Source organism: Hemiscyllium ocellatum, chromosome 47 (assembly GCF_020745735.1).
Source record: "Hemiscyllium ocellatum isolate sHemOce1 chromosome 47, sHemOce1.pat.X.cur, whole genome shotgun sequence".
In the NCBI taxonomy this organism is placed as follows: Eukaryota; Metazoa; Chordata; class Chondrichthyes; order Orectolobiformes; family Hemiscylliidae; genus Hemiscyllium; species Hemiscyllium ocellatum.
Genome location: NC_083447.1, coordinates 8,277,009 through 8,294,288, shown reverse-complemented (window position 1 = coordinate 8,294,288; position 17,280 = coordinate 8,277,009). Strand labels below are relative to the sequence as shown.

Sequence of the window (17,280 nt, the reverse complement as noted above, 5' to 3'; positions counted from 1 at the left end):
CTTCCAGTGAAAAAAGTCCCAGACTATCCAGCCCTCCTTTATAAGTCAAACCTTCCATATCCAGCAATAGCTGAAAAATGTGTTGCTGGAAAAGTGCAGCAGGTCAGGCAGCATCCAAGGAGCAGGATACTGCCTGACCTGCTGCGCTTTTCCAGCAACACATTTTTCAGCTCTGATCTCCATCATCTGCAGTCCTCACTTTCTCCTACATATCCAGCAATAACCTGGTAAATCTCTTCTGAATCTTTTCCAGCTTAATAATATCCTTCTTACAACTGGGCGACCATGATGATAAAGACTAAGCTTAATGGATCTATCAGTCTTTTCCCAGCTGTACATAGTGACAACGTTCCTGGTTTGCATAGTGATGACTGAGTAATTCACCCCAACATCAGAGTTACGATTGGAGATCTGACTCCAGTCTGGGGCAACCTCTAGCATCTCAGGTTGACAACTCAAACAGCAGAGCTGGAAGCTCTCGATCCTAAGTTGGGGTCCGTGTGGGTAATGTTTCTGTCACCTGTTGACATAGCCATGATAGGTGAAGTTGAGGTGGGATCCCTCGTGTGGTCAGTCCACACACACACACACACACACACACACACACACACACACACACACACACACACACACACACACACACACACACACACACACACACCCATTAATTAAATACGTTTGCACATAACTGAATACCTGCTACCTAATTGTGGGCGCTTGCTGCTAATCCCAATGCTGACCTTGGCTCCATGTCACTCTACGCATTGACTAGATTTTCTTCCAGTGAAGGTGAAACCTCTTTTAAATAGTCACCTGTGTATCTGAGGCCGGATCCTGCAAGGCCTCTGGTTTCTTCAAGGCCTCTGGATTCTGCAAGCTCCAGCAAGGTAAGGAACACAGTACGGTCTTGGGGTATAACAGTATTATCCTGTGAAGAGGAGCTGGAAGATGAAGTATCCATAGATGATCCTTGCCACACCATCCTCACCTCCCGCTGGCCTTCTCCTCGCAAGTAATTATCAGCAAGAGTCGGTTCATTGTAGAGGCAGCGGCGTGATTTCAGCCCTTGTCTCCGTTCTGCAGTTAGAGGGAAAATGCGCAAAATCATACCATTACCTTAGAAATTGCAAACTTTTATTCTTCTCTGACTTATTCAATCAAGGGTGCGTGTGTGCCTAGCAGTGGATCTCTCCTTGAATGTTCCTGAATAATCCTGCATATTAATTCTAAACCCATGGCTGTTCCCCACAAAACCTCATAATCAACAAGTGTACAAGAATACTTCAATACACATAACTATACATCTATAAATGTATGTACACTTCTGCATGTACCACAGAAGAAAAATATTCAGTATCGTCAACATGCGACTCATTTCAATAAGTCTCTGAAATTGTCAATAAAAACCAAAAGAACTGCGGATGCTATAACTCAGGACCAAAAATAGAAATTGCTATGAAAGCTCAGCAGTAAAAAGTGAGGTCTGCAGATGCTGGAGATCAGAGCTGAAAATGTGTTGCTGGTTAAAGCGCAGCAGGTCAGGCAGCATCCAAGGAACAGGAAATTCAACGTTTCGGGCCAGAGCCCTTCATCAGGAATGAGGAAAGTGTGCCAGGCAGGCTAAGATAAAAGGTAGGGAGGAGGGACTTTGACCTCCTTCCACCTATCACATCTCCATCGCCCCTCCCCCAAGTCCCTCCTCCCTACCTTTTATCTTAGCCTGCCTGGCACACTCCCCTCATTCCTGATGAAGGGCTCTGGCCCGAAACATCGAATTTCCTGTTCCTTGGATGCTGCCTAATCTGCTGTGCTTTAACCAGCAACACATTTTCAGCTCTGAAAGCTCACCAGGTCTGGCAGCATCTGTGAAGAAAAATCAGAGTTAATGTTTCAAGTTCAGTGATCCTTACCCAGATCATTGGACCCGAAACTTTAACTCTGCTTTTTTTTTTCTGAAATAGACATCATCATTTTGGAGAAGCTGATAATTTTTGAATGTAAATTTGTGAATTTATTGAGAATTATTATGTGGTGGGCATTATTATTATGACTAAACCTCATTCAGATTTACATTTCATTCCTCTGAACTTTAATTACTTTCTCAAGACAATGTGACCAGAACACTAAAATAATAAGACCTGAGGAAATAGGAGTAGGCCATTCAGTCCCTCAAAATATAGGACCAAGGATGGTCAGATTACTCCTCATGTTCACATTCCTGCATTTCCCCCATAACCCTGATTCCCTGACTGCTCAACAATCTGGCTATCAAAACAGACACAAATACTCTGCCTCCATAGCTCTCTGTAGCAAGGATTTCCAAAGACTCATAATTCTCTAAGAGAAGAAATTCTTATGCTTTTCAATCTTGAATTAACACCCTTTTATTCTGAGCCTATACCCCTCTAGTCCTAGATTCTCCCCTGAGGGGAAACATCCTCTCAGCATTTATCCTGTCAAGCCCCTTAGGATTCCTATATGTTTCAATGAGATCGTCTCTCATTCTTCTAAACTCCAATGAGTGGAGTAACAATTGCTACAGGTAGAAACTAGGGGGCAGATTTTTGTGAAGTAATAAGGAAGTGGGAGTCAGCAAACTCCCACAAACCTATCTCCATCAAAGGGGTCTGTGCCTGCCATGTTTTTGTTTCATGGAATCAGAACTGCTGCCTCTTGTACACAGCAGCAGAGGTGAATTGATGATGAGGCTGACAGGCTAAAGGTCTTTCCCCATTTACTAGGACAGTGACTCAGTTGTAACCATGACTGTCAGGCCCTCAACCTTTCACTCTCCAAACACTCACTGTGCTCCCCATAACTCTTCATTAACTCTCATGAACCCTCCATTCCTTTCCTTATCGCCCATTCTCCTTTTATGTATCCTCTAATCTTCAATCCTTGTATATATACTATACCCCTTCCATTGCCCCAAGGTGTTCTCCACATCCACTCTCCCAGAACCCACTACAGAGGAACCTCAATTATACAGCATTTAATTATCCAAATATCAGATTACCTGGCAAGATTGCAAGGTCCCGATTCTCGGCTAAACTATATTATCCGGCATTTGATTATCCGGAATTCAACTAACTGAACAAAATATTGCCTGCCCGTGTCCTTCGGATAATCAAGGTTCCTCTGTATATAGGCAAGAGGACTGCAGATGCTGGAGATTTGAGTCAAGAATGTGGTGTTGGAAAAGCACAGCAGGTCAGGCAGCATCCGAGGAGCAAAAGCTCTTAACGTCTATTTTCCTGCTTCTCAGATGCTGCCTCACCTGCTGTGCTTTTCCAGCACCACACTCTCGACTCTTCCTATGTATATACACAACCAACAAGCCATTGCTAAGTATTTTGAGATGACTCAAACTAACAACAGAAGGAAAATTGTTTTGACAAAAACTACTACAACCGATTAAAAGTGTCAACCAATCACATCAAACCAATAGCACTAGATTAGATTCCCTACAGTGTGGAAACAGGCCCTTCTGCCCAACCAGTCCACACTGACCCTCTGAAGGGTAACCCACCCAGACCCATTTCCCTCTGACTAATGCGCCTAACACTATGGGCAATTTAGCATGGCCAATTCACCTAACCTGCACATCTTTGGATTGTGTGAAGAAACTGGAGCACCCAGAGGAAACCCACACAGTCACGGGGAAAATGTGCAAACTCCACACAGACAGTCACCCGAGGCTGGAATCGAACCCGGGTCCCTGGCGCTGTGAGGCACCTCTTCTCTACTTCACTTCTCTTAAGTTTTGGCCTGATTATCCACACAAGCCACATCAAAAAAATATGTATTATAAGGTAATGACAGTGCCAATCAAACAAAGTTCTAACTCCCCTATAAACCATGTAAACATGACCTGCTGAGCTGAGTGCATTAGTCATTCTTGAAATTCAGGTAAACATTCATGAGACCATCTTGAAATGCAGCTAGCTGTTTCTGATTACAGAGGTATCTCAATAGCATGCTGACTGCCTCATTTGGTTGATCACACTAGAATGGGGACTGTATTGTTTATGACTCCTCTGGCTGTGAACCAAACTACTTCAGCAACATTGGGGTGGCACACTGGTTAGCACTGCTGCGACACAGTGCCAGGCACCCAGGTTCAATTCCACCCTCGGATAGTCTGTGTGAAGTTTGCAGATTCTCCTCGTGCCTGTGTGAGTGTCCTCCGGGTTCTTCCCAAAGGTGTGCAGGTTAGGGTGGATTGGCCATGCTGAATAGTCCACAGTATCCAGGGGTGTGCAGGTTAGCCTTAGTGAATGCAGGGTTCCAGGAATGGGGTTGGGGGGATGGGTCTGGGTGGGATGCTCTTTGGAGGGTTGGTGTGGACTGGACGGGCTGAACGGCCTGTTTCTACACAGTAGGGATTCTATGAAATTGCAGAGAATTTTAACTTCCCTCTGCAATGACGCCAGGAAGGCATGCAGGCTGGCTAACCACATCCTTTCTCTGAACTGATGAAACTGTCAGAAAAGGGAACAGTGGGTTGAGAAGCCTGTTATTTGGTCTTGCCTGCCACTTTTAAAAGCTTCACGAGTTGGCCCAACTCAGCTGCAAACTGCCAATACGGAAGGAATTAGGGGCATTCTCAACTTTAAAAATCTATTAACACAGTTCTGAATTGGATAAAAGCAAACCACAAGGCAATACTGTGAGAAAATAGAGGATGCCTTGTTGGTGTACTGTACTGAGGCTGGTGCAATGTAGAGTTAGCATTACACTATACCTGGGCTGGGTATATTAAATGCTAGAATTGCCAAAGCCTTGTGATGTATCCAATGTGTGATTTCCTGCGTCTTTTAGATGGGACAGTGCAGATAAAGCATCAGTTTGTATCTAACCCATGCTATTCCTGCCCAGGGAGTGCTGATGCAACCACGTGGCAAGATACCTTTTCTCTATTCAGTCTGGATGTTTTAGATGGGGGTCAATGTGGATGGAGTATTAGTCTGTGTTCTGGGCTGTACTCTTTGGGAGTGCTTGGTGCTGAGACTGGTGACTAAATTGGAAATGTTCGTGATGACTAATGCATCAGCTCAGCAGGTAATGTTTACATAGCTGACAGGAAAGGGAAAGTTTTGCTTGATTGACACTCCTCACCTTGAGAAATACTAAAAGGAAAACTGATGAGGTGAGGCCCATTGTACCTGTTTTTTCCATCCACTTCTTTTTCCTTGGCTTGTGACATATGTTCCTCAGCCTCATTTTCTTGATGCTTGGAGGTGTGGAGAAAGGACTTATCTCCTCTGTGTTACTCTGTGTAGCTTCCTCTGGGCTTGTAGACTCTTCTCCATTTAAGCAGTATTCTGGGAAAGAAAAATTTGCTGGCTGTCTGCTTCATTGGTTGAAGATATATCGCACAATAACTATTTAAATATCACCTTTACTAATGGAGCAAAATGCCCCAAGGCCTTTCCCAAGAATGTTATTAAATAAATTTTGACATGGAGGCACATGAACACTATTAGGTTCAAAAGGCTTGGTCGAGGAGGCAGGTTTTGAGAAGCATTCTTTGAACAGAGAGAAAGAGAGAGATGTGGAGGTTTAGGGAGAGAATTCCAACTTTAGTACATTAGACAGTTTAAAGCTGAGCCCACCAATTGTGGGCAATAGGGATCTAACAGAAGGGTGGTTATGGAGGAGGAAAACAATCTCACACAGTTCTGGGGCTGGAGGATGCTACAGAGAAGAGAAAGGAGCAAGGTCATGGAAGGACTTATCAAGATGTTGCCAAAAAGGTAGGAAAATTCAGGTTGCATGGTCTTTCAAAGCTTATCCAACCAGCAGATTTACTTGAGCATATGACATTCAATTTCATTTAAAAGAATTGGTGATAAGAACACCAAAGCAGGAGTTAGTGCAGTATTTGATCTTTGAGCTGACTCCAGGTCATAGAATCGTAGAATCTCTACAGTGCGGAAGCAGGCCAATCAACCTATTGAGTCCACACTGACCCTCTGAGGAGTGTGACACTCAGGCCCATCCCTGTAACCCTACACACTACGGGGTAATTTAGCATAGCCAATCCACTCTAACCTGCACATTTTTGGACTATGGGACAAAACCAGAGCACTCAGAGGAAACCCACACAAACACGGGGAGAATGTACAAACTCCAGACAGTTGCTCAAGGCTGGAATTGAACCCAGAGCCATCGTGCCACCCACTATCGATTGATGACTTTTTGTTGCTCTATTAGATGGGACAGCCCAGATCTCTAAATCCAAACCTGACATTTTTCTCATTGGGAATAAGATTTTCATACTGGGATTAAAACCTTGCAGATCTCTCAAGCAATGGATCAGGAAAAAAGCATGTGGCCACTTTTTCAAAGGGCAACTAGATCTAGTAATGTTTGCCTTATCTATAACCCAGGCGTAAAGAAAAGACAGACAATCTCTGATTTGCTGCCTAAACTCTCAAAGGTTCTGGACTCCTGTTGCTGCCCATGTTGTGACTGTGTTAGTCCAAAATATGAAGAAGTCCTGAACAAGAAAAGGACCATTTAGTCCACTAAGCCAGGAATTCAAAGATCACCAGAGATAATTCAGATGATCTCTGGGAAACGTGTAAAGGCATTGGAAGGTATCATACACTCACCTCTTTCATCTATGGCCACATAATGATCCTTCAACAAGCTTTTGGTATTGTTGATGTGCTTGTTAAGAAATGCAATGTATCGCAAAACCTGGTTCAGAATCTCCTTCTGTAAAAGAGAACAGAACTTGCATTAAGATGGATTTTTCCTGTCAATAACAACATGCCAAAGTGATTCACAGCAAATTGAGTGTTTGTGTAAAACACTGCAAGTTGTGATACAAGCAAACACAGCAGATAGATTTCACACAGAAAAGTCTTTCAACAACCTGTCAACCTGCATTTGGTCACAGGCATACAGGTTTGGATAGTGCTCTGGGAAAGTCCACTGCTTTTTTAAAAATGGGATCTTTAATATCCACCTGAACAGGCAGATAGGGCAATGGCTTGTGGTGTTATCTGGAAGAGAGTACCTCCAACAGTGTTGTACTCAGGCAGTACCTCACTGAATTTCTGGAATGGGGCTTGACCCCATACTGTTCAGACTTTGAAGTGACAGTCATGGTTGAAAGTAATTGTGGGTGGTGACATGATCTCTCAATATTTGGAACTACCTCAATAGAGAGGAAACAAAAAAAAATCAGAAATACCAGAAAACTGAAGTAAGAATTCTGAATATATACAGCACTTGAAAAAGGGGAAAGCTATGGTTTTAGGTTGAAATTGAGCAACATAAATGGGAACTTCATAACTGTGCATTTATCTGTTCCTTAACCAGAGATAGACATAGCACTGCAAGTTCCTGTTTGTATGACATGATTTTTATCTCACTTCCACCCTATGCTTTTTGTCTCACAGTGGAAATTTAACCAAAATCCTGCTTTTCTTCCTTCCCTCAATGTTAAACGCTAAATGCAAAGTACAAGCCATTTTAACATGCGCCAGCCTCAGGGAAACAACGGGACATTATGTCTCCTTATTAGATAGTCCCCAAATTCCGTAGATGATTTTCTTCCATTTCAGTGTTGTGGGTCCTGAGGTGACTGATTAAACAGTCCAATTCTGAATGCACACACACTGCCAAAGATGGGGCATGTGGTGTTTGTGTAAATGGTTCGGTGGGTGGCCAGCTTGAGTTTCCACATGCTCCTTCCCTGTTTAAACTTGGCCTCCACTTGGACTTGTTGGAGATGCTTGGATGCTTCTTTTCCAAATTGGGCAGCCCTTGAGCTAGAGATTCCCACGAATTGATGGAGATATGGCATTTTCTTTGGGGAGATTTTGACAACAACCTTGAAATGTTGACTCTGTACTCTTGATAACTGTGACCAAGCTCAGAGTAGAGAGTTCATTTTGGGAGTCGTCTTCAGGCATGGGGGTGATGGGGCTGCCCAATGCAGCTATTGACAGTAACCGGTGCCTTGATGCTAGGTACAGTGACATGAGAGAGGACTGTGATATTGGAATACCTACCCTGCTGTTGGATTTGCACAATTTTGAGGAGGGCAAAGCTGGTGATATTTCTCAAGGAATTTGTGGTGTCTGCTGGACGTTGTCCATGACTCTGATACATACAGAAGGCCTAGTAATACTGCTGCTCTAGAGACCGTGAGTTTTGTACTAGGTTTTAGATCTTCTGTTACCAGGCATACTTTTTCCCAGATGACACAATATCATAATGGAACATTGGAGTCGATGTTAGTTTCATCAAGAACAGCAGTGTCGCACAATAGGACCTGGCTGGTAGAGGACCTGGATTCTTCTGGAAGTCAGCCATTCTCTTAGAGATGACCATGTCAATGCATCAACAATGGTTTGGGGCTCGGCGTCTTAAGAGTTTGCACAGGTAAACATCTGCATACTGTAGCTCAACATCAGAGGTTTTGGTCATCTTGGTTGTGGACTGGAGGTTATACAGGTTGGGCAGTTTCTGCTCATCTTGCAGAGAAGTTCCACTCCAACAGGAGGTTTCATTGGTATGGGGTGAAGCGTTGAAACAAGGAACATGGGAAGAGCGTTACTGTAATGACACAGGCTTGTCTGATCCCAGTTTGTACTCATATTGGATCTGTGTTGGATCCACTGGTGGGAGGAGGCAGAGGAAGATGGTGACAAATGTCTGTGTGTAATTAAATTTGAGATGTCCCCTCTGGTTGACAGAATTGAAGGCTTTTGTAAGGTCAAAGAAGGCCATATGCAAGAACTGCAGCAGCTCTGTGCATTTATCTTGCTGTGAAGACCATGTTCACCATGCCTCCTGAGGGACAGAATCCACATCGTGACAGGAATTCTTCAACAAGCAGGAGGAGGTGAGTGAAGAGGACTTTGATACACCCATTCCCTGTGCCAGAAAACAACAATAACCCACTTAGTTACCACAAATAGTCTAATGGCCACAATTACAGTGTCTCAGAGATCCTCTGAAATCCTGAGCACTCTCCAGAGGCTGTGTATATGTGCTTCACTGTCCTATTTTTGTATCATGTTGGGGATTCTGTCTGCGCCAGTGGCCATGTTGGTTCTTGGCTGTCAGGTGGTCTTTCCAACCCCATTTGGGCTGGGATTCTGATGGGATGGTGATGGGTAGCATGCTATGGAATGATACTGAGGACTGGTTGAGGAGATCCTTGAAGTGTTCCTTCCAACAAATACTCACTGGTTCTCTGTCCTTTGTAAGAATGACTCTGTTCTTAGCTCTCAGTGGATTAGGTCCTTGGGCTGTAGATGGTCTAGATTTTGCTCAACAAGTTACACACATCATAGTTGTCCATAAGTTGCAGATTTGTTAGGCTTTTTTCACTCTCCAGCTGTTCTTTATAGAACATAGAACATAGAAAGATACAGCGCAGTACAGGCCCTTCGGCCCTCGATGTTGCGCCGACTGAATCCTACCTAACCTACACTAGCCCAATAATTTCCAAATGCCTATCCAATGCCCGCTTAAATGACCATAAAGAAGGAGAGTTCACCACTGCTACTGACAGGGCATTCCATGAACTCACAACCCGCTGTGTAAAGAATCTACCCCTAACATCTGTCCTATACCTACCACCCCTTAATTTAAAGCTGTGTCCCCTAGTAACACCTGACTCCATTAGCGGTAAAAGGTTCTCAGTGTCGACCCTATCTAAACCCCTAATCATCTTATACACCTCTATCAAATCTCCCCTAAACCTTCTCTTCTCCAATGAGAACAGCCCCAAGTGCCTCAGCCTTTCCTCATAAGATTTTCCTACCATTCCAGGCAACATCCTGGTAAACCTCCTCTGCACTCGTTCCAATGCCTCCACATCCTTCCTATAGTATGGCGACCAAAACTGCACACAATACTCCAGATGAGGCCGCACCAGAGTCTTATACAGTTGCAACATGACCTCAGGACTCCGGAACTCAATTCCTCTACCAATAAAGCCCAGTACACCATATGCCTTCCTCACAGCACTATTTACCTGGGTGGCAACTTTCAGAGATCTGTGCACATGGACACCAAGATCCCTCTGCTCATCCACACTACCAAGTAGCCTACCATTAGCCCAGTAATCCATCTTCTTGTTACTCCTACCAAAGTGAATGACTTCACACTTAGCTACATTGAATTCCATTTGCCACATTTCTGCCCAGCTCTGCAACTTATCTATATCCTGCTGTAACCTACCACTTCCTTCCTCACTATCCACAACTCCACCGACTTTTGTGTCATCCGCAAACTTGCTTACCCAGCTTTCAAGCCCTTCCTCTAGATCATTTATAAAGATAACAAAAAGCAATGGTCCCAAAACAGATCCTTGTGGTACACCGCTAGTAACTGCACTCCAAGATGAACATAGTCCATCAACTACTACCCTCTGTCTCCTTCCAACCAGCCAATTCCTAATCCAAACCTCTAATGTATCCTCAATGCCATACCTCCGTAGTTTTAGCATTAGCCTACCATGGGGAACCTTATCGAACGCCTTACTAAAATCCATATACACAAATCTACTGCTTTACCCTTGTCCACTTCCTTAGTCACCTTCTCAAAGAACTCAATAAGGTTTGTGAGGCACGACCTGCCCTTCACAAAACCATGCTGGCTATCCTTGATCACGTTATTCCTATCCAGATGTTCATAAATCTTATCCCTTACCATTCTCTCTAAGACTTTGCCCACCACTGAAGTCAGACTCACTGGCCTATAGTTACTAGGGCTATCCCTACTCCCTTTCTTGAACAATGGGACCACATTCGCTATCCTCCAGTCCTCTGGTACTATTCCCGTTGACAATGACGACATAAAAATCCAGGCCAATGGCTCTGCTATCTCCTCCCTAGCTTCCCAGAGGATCCTAGGGTAAATGCCATCAGGCCCAGGAGACTTATCTATTTTCATCCTCTCCAATATTCCCAGAACCTCTTCCCTGCATATTTCCAGGCCATCCATTCTAATCATTTGTGACTCCATATTCACATCAGCAACAGTGTCCTGTTCCTGAGTGAATACTGATGAAAAGTATTGATTTAGTGTCTCTCCAATCTCCTCCGCCTCCACACACAACTTCCCACTACTATCCTTGACTGGACCGATACCTATCCTAGTCATCCTTTTATTCCTGACATACCTATAGAAAGCCTTTGGGTTTTCCCTAATCCTACCAGCTAAAGACTTTTCATGTCCCCTTCTCGCTTCTCTTAGCTCTCTCTTTAGATCCTTCCTGGCTACCTTATAACTCTCTATCGCCCCAACTGAACCTTCACGCCTCATCTTTACATATGCCGCCTTCTTCCCTTTCACAAGGGATTCCAATTCCTTACTAAACCACGGCTGCCTCACAAGGCCCTTTACACCATGCCTGACTGGTACATACTTATCGAGGACACGTAGTAGCTGCTCCTTGAACAATCCCCACATCTCATTAGTGTTCTTCTCTTGAAGCCTGTTTTTCCAATCCACACATCCTAAGTCATGCCTCACTGCATCATAATTTCCCTGCCCCCAGCTATAACTCTTGCCCTGCGGCGCACACTTATCCCTCTCCATCACTAAAGTAAAAGTCACCGAGTTGTGGTCACTGTCCCCGAAGTGCTCACCTACCTCCAAGTCTAACACCTGGCCTGGTTCATTACCTAGAACCAAATCCAGTATAGCCTCACCTCTTGTTGGCCTGTCTACATATTGTGTCAGGAAACCCTCCTGCACACATTGGACAAACACTGACCCATCTAATGAACTCGAGCTATAGCTCTCCCAGTCAATATCTGGGAAGTTAAAGTCCCCCATAACAACCACCCTGCTACCTTCACTCTTTTCCTGAATCATCCTCGCAATATTATCCTCTACTTCTCTAGGACTATTAGGAGGCCTGTAGAAAACACCTAACAGGGTGACCTCACCTTTCCTATTTCTAACCTCAGCCCAAACTACCTCAGATGGCAAGTCCTCTTCCATCGTCCATTCCACTGCTGTAATACTATCTTTGACAAGTAATGCCACACCTCCCCCTTTTTTACCCCCATGTCTGATCCTACTAAAACATTTAAACCCTGGAACCTGCAACAGCCATTCTTGTCCCTGTTCTACCCACGTTTCTGTAATGGCCACAACATCGAAGTCCCAGGTACCAACCCACGCTGCAAGTTCATGGTTTTTTTTGTTGAACCTAGGCCTTCATTGTACTGGTGACCTGTTTTCTATCTCGTGAATATTGTTTGTGTTTCCAATTCCCAAATATCTCGCACTTGCGACTCAGTAACTCTGTGATCTCCGAGTCATTCTTGTCAAATCAGACTTGAGGCTTCCTGATGGAGATAATGAAAATTTTCTCACAAGTGCTGTTTCTGATGAATTCAAGGGCAGACCAGGTACTGTGGATATTCTGATGTTCATGACTATTGAGCATCACCAGACTGACTGTGAAGTGCTGAGTGAGTAGGTTTTCCTTTCCAGCAGCCTTGACATTGAATCCAAATGCATTGACATTCATCTTCCTCTGACAGTGCTTCTACTGTTTTAGGGCCAGACTGATGGAGACAGCGGCTAATGTTTGCTAGTCTGGTCACCAGTTAACCCGGCAGAAGCAGAGAGAACATGCAAACTCCATACGGACAGTTGCCCGAGGGTGGAATCGAAACCAGATCCCTGGCACTGTGAGGCAGCAGTGATAAGCACTGAGTCACTGTGCTGCCCCAAATCAGATTCTGACAGAACAGATGCAAATGGTGTTGTCTCACCTCCGTCACCCGCAGCAGCCTAGAAGCCTGCATTCCTGTTTGCTTCTGGTCAGTTTCACCCACATTAGCCATTGAGTGAGCTTGTCAATTAGTATCAAATCAAGGACGAATGTGTGCTGTATGCCAATCTGTATCTGATATCTCAGACACATTGCTCACAGACAGCTGTTTGCACACAGAGGCACACCATATGTATATATTCATTGACAGTGTGGGTTAGAGGCTGAGAGTTCTGAAGTGTGTAACTTATCTCTTGACTCCTTAAAGCCTGTCCACTATCTACAAGGCACAAGTGCAGACTGTGATGTGTAACTCTCCACTTGTCTGGATGAGTGCAGCTCCAACAACACTCAAAACATTCAACACCATTGCATTTGTTTTTGGGATATGGGTGTTGCTGACTGGGCCAGTATACTCATCTCCAACACTACCCATCTCCAACTGCCAGTTAAAAGTTAATCACAATGTTGGCCAGACTGGGTAAGGATGGCAGGTTTCCTTCCCTGAAGGACACGAGAGATCCAGATGCATATTCCTGACGGTTACATGGTAGGCATTAATGTAGTAGTTTATTCCAGGTTTCTTTTAAATTGAATTCAAATTTCACCATCAGCCCTGGAGAGATTCAAAGCCATGTTCTTAGAGCATTAGGCTGGGACGTTGTGTTACTAGCAACACCACCTCCCCAGAGTGTTACTACAGCTATTTCTGTGGCCAATCAGCGATTTCTACTTGACAATTCTCTAAATAACCTGATAGGCCTTTTTGGAGGGGGGTGGGTAGCTCAGTTGGTGATGCAGAGTGATCACAACAGTTTGGGTTCAATTTCTGCACCAGCTGAGGCTATCATGAAGGACCCTTCTTTTTAATCTCTCCCCATGCCTGAGTCATGGTGACCATCAAGTTTAACTCACCAATTGTCTATCTCTAAATGAGACACTAACCCTATGGGACTATGGCGATTTTACCTTTCAATGCCCCTAGCAATCCCTATTCCAGCTGTTGTAATTTTTTAAAAAAACATCAGAATTGTCATTATTTGAAGGGTGATGGGGCGAACAGCTTCCAAAACAACTGGGTCGTCTAATCAAGTCACCTCAGCACTCATTCACTCACCCGCATGGCCATCTATGGTCTGCTTCTGGAGTCAGTGGGTCCAATTATAGCCGTAGGTCTGTATGTTATGAAGGACTGTGCATTGTTGACAAAGTATTGGTGAACTGCAAAGACCACTTAAACTGAGGACATGAAAACTGACAGGCAATGCAGGAGAGGCAGAAGGGACAGTGGATTCATTTTGGTTTTGCTGAGCTAAGCGAGCAAGTTGCTGTATCTTGTACCTTTGTAAGCCTTTTCTCCCGTTTCTGTGGAGGGACTGGTAGAATGGCAGCCAGCTCCCGTAGTGAGTTCACATTACTACGATACTGCTCCCTGGGAAGAGATCACACAACAGATTCCTGAGAGGACACTTGCTTCAGAAATGGATTGTTTCAATAAAAGAAAATAATATGAGGATGGACATGTGAAGGTGGGAAGGAAGAAATGGCGGTAAGGGTGAGGTGAAGGAGGGAGAAGTGAACGATTCGTGGTGGGAGAGAGGGCAGGGAAAGGTTCAAATATGGCTCCTGCTTTCCTTGTGCCAATTACACATTTTTGGTGCAGACAACATAATTTCTGAACTTTCACTGTTGAGGAAGGTGCCTAAACCTGGATCAGAATAATTCTGAAATCAAACTCTAATGTCAGTGTTGAGGTCCCCACCCCGAGAATCGCTTCATCTTAAACTCTGCAGACTACAGTGTTGTTGCTGCTTTTCACAAGATGGGACCTTGCAGCACCATCTACTGGGGAGCTGTGGATATTAAAACATATTACAAGCATATGACAGCTTGCATTTATGTAGCAACCTGTTTAAAAATCAATCTGTTCAGCAATGTTACTGTATGCCTCTGGAACAGATATGACTTCAACCCAGGTCTCCTGGCTCAAAGGCAGAGATGCAATAATTTTTCCCCAAGATCCCCCCCCCCACCTCCTTTGATGTCATATTGCAGATTTATAGCACCTGAGAAGACCACTTGGTCCAAGCCACTGTTTTTTTTCCATAAGCCTATTCCCATACCATCTGCACATCTTTCTGTTCCTTTCTCCCTTATGTGCTTATCTGGCTTCCCACGGAACCCATTCCATGCAGCAGCAAGCTCCAGATTCACAACAAGTTCTGGGTAAAGATGTTCCTCCTGAATCCCCTGCTGGGTTTATTAACGGCTACGTACAGTTAAAGGCCCCTTATTCTGATCTGTTCTGGAGGGGTGAACATCCCAAGGTGACCAAGTATGTGCAGGGAATGGCTTAAGTCAAATACCCTTAAGTACACATCTTGCACCTTGCCTAACGTGACAGGCCTATCAGAGGATGTAGGAGATTTGCATCGAGCAGCAGAATTTCAGAAGTGTCTCGATTACATTGGCTGACATTTGCAATGTGCCTATGCATTGCAGTTTACAGCAATATTTAGTTAGCAGCCTGGATTATTGTTTACTAAAAAAAAGTGACACGGGATTCATTCCAGCACACTATGAGAAGTAAAACATCATTGAATGGAAGATTTAGACACCTGGATCCCCTTAGAGATGCTGACAACCCTGGGAATTCCTTCAAATACTGACACACTAAGACACCTCCTTTAAACACTGACACACCCTGGTACCTCCTACAAATACTAAAGCACTCAGACACCTCCTATAAACATTGACACCCAGATACCTCCTTCACACACTAACACGCCCAAACATCTCCTTTAAATACTGACACACCCAGGCACCTTCTATAAACACTGACACACCCTGGGACCCTCATATAACCACTGACACACCCTGGGACCCCCTATATACACTGACACACCCTGGGACCCCCTATAAACACTGACACACCCTGGGACCCCCTATATACACTGACACACCCTGGGACCCCCTATAAACACTGACACACCCAGGCACCTTCTATAAACACTGACACACCCTGGGACCCCCTATAAACACTGACACACCCAGGCACCTTCTATAACCACTGACACACCCTGGGACCCCCATATAACCACTGACACACCCTGGGACCCCCCTATATAAACTGACACACCCTGGAACCCCCAATAAACACTGACACAGCCAGGCACCTCTTATAAACACTGACGCTCCCTGGGACCTCCTATAAACACTGACAAACCCTGGATCCCCTATAAACACTGACACACCCAGGCACCTCCTATAAACACTGACACACCCTGGAACCTCCTATAAACACTTACACTCCCTGGGATTCCTATAAACACTGACACTCCATGTGACCTCCTATAAACACTGACACTCCCTGGGACCCCTATAAGCACTGACACACCCTGGGACCCCCTATAAACACTGACATACCCTGGGACCACCTATAAACACTGACACTCTCTGGGACCTCCTATAAACACTTACACTCCCTGGGATTCCTATAAACACTGGCACACCCTGGGACCACCTATAAAAGCTGACTGTCCCTGGGATCTCCTATAAACACTGACATATCCTGGGACCTCCTATAAACACTCACACTCCCTGGGATCTCTTATAAACACTGACACTTCCTGGGACCCCCTATAAACACTGGCACACCCAGGCACCTCCTATAAACACTGACACTCCCTGGGACCTCCTATAAACACTGACAAACCCTGGATCCCCTATAAACACTGACACACCCAGGCACCTCCTATAAACACTGACACACCCTGGAACCTCCTATAAACACTTACACTCCCTGGGATTCCTATAAACACTGACACTCCATGTGACCTCCTATAAACACTGACACTCCCTGGGACCCCTATAAGCACTGACACACCCTGGGACCCCCTATAAACACTGACATACCCTGGGACCACCTATAAACACTGACACTCTCTGGGACCTCCTATAAACACTTACACTCCCTGGGATTCCTATAAACACTGGCACACCCTGGGACCACCTATAAAAGCTGACTGTCCCTGGGATCTCCTATAAACACTGACATATCCTGGGACCTCCTATAAACACTCACACTCCCTGGGATCTCTTATAAACACTGACACTTCCTGGGACCCCCTATAAACACTGGCACACCCAGGCACCTCCTATAAACACTGACACTCCCTGGGACCTCCTATAAACACTGACACTCCCTGGGACCTCCTATAAACACTGACACTCACTGGGACCTCCTATGAACACTGACACACTCTGGGACCTCCTATAATCACTTACCACATCCTGGGACCTTCTATAAACACTGACACACATTGGAAACTCCTTTCAACACTGACACACCATCGGACCTCCGATAAACAATGGCACATCCTGGGACCTCCTATAAACACTGACACTCCCAGGCACCACCTAATACTACTGACACACCCTGAGACCTCCCACAAACACTGACGCACCGTGGGACTTCCTACAAACCCTAACACACCTTGGGACACTCCTATAAACACTGA

At 44.9% G+C, this 17,280-nt stretch overlaps 1 protein-coding gene across 1 annotated transcript; it reads right to left on the bottom strand.

Moving 5' to 3' along the window:
* Window positions 1-757: 757 nt before the first annotated feature.
* Window positions 758-17,052, bottom strand: LOC132836621 (uncharacterized). The gene is made up of 5 exons (XM_060856013.1): window positions 17,048-17,052; window positions 14,102-14,192; window positions 6,618-6,723; window positions 5,166-5,324; window positions 758-1,077 (listed from the first exon to the last, which is right to left on the bottom strand). The coding sequence occupies exons 1-5, from the start codon at window positions 17,050-17,052 to the stop codon at window positions 758-760; spliced, it is 681 nt and encodes a 226-aa protein (XP_060711996.1).
* Between the last annotated feature and the right edge of the window lie 228 nt (window positions 17,053-17,280).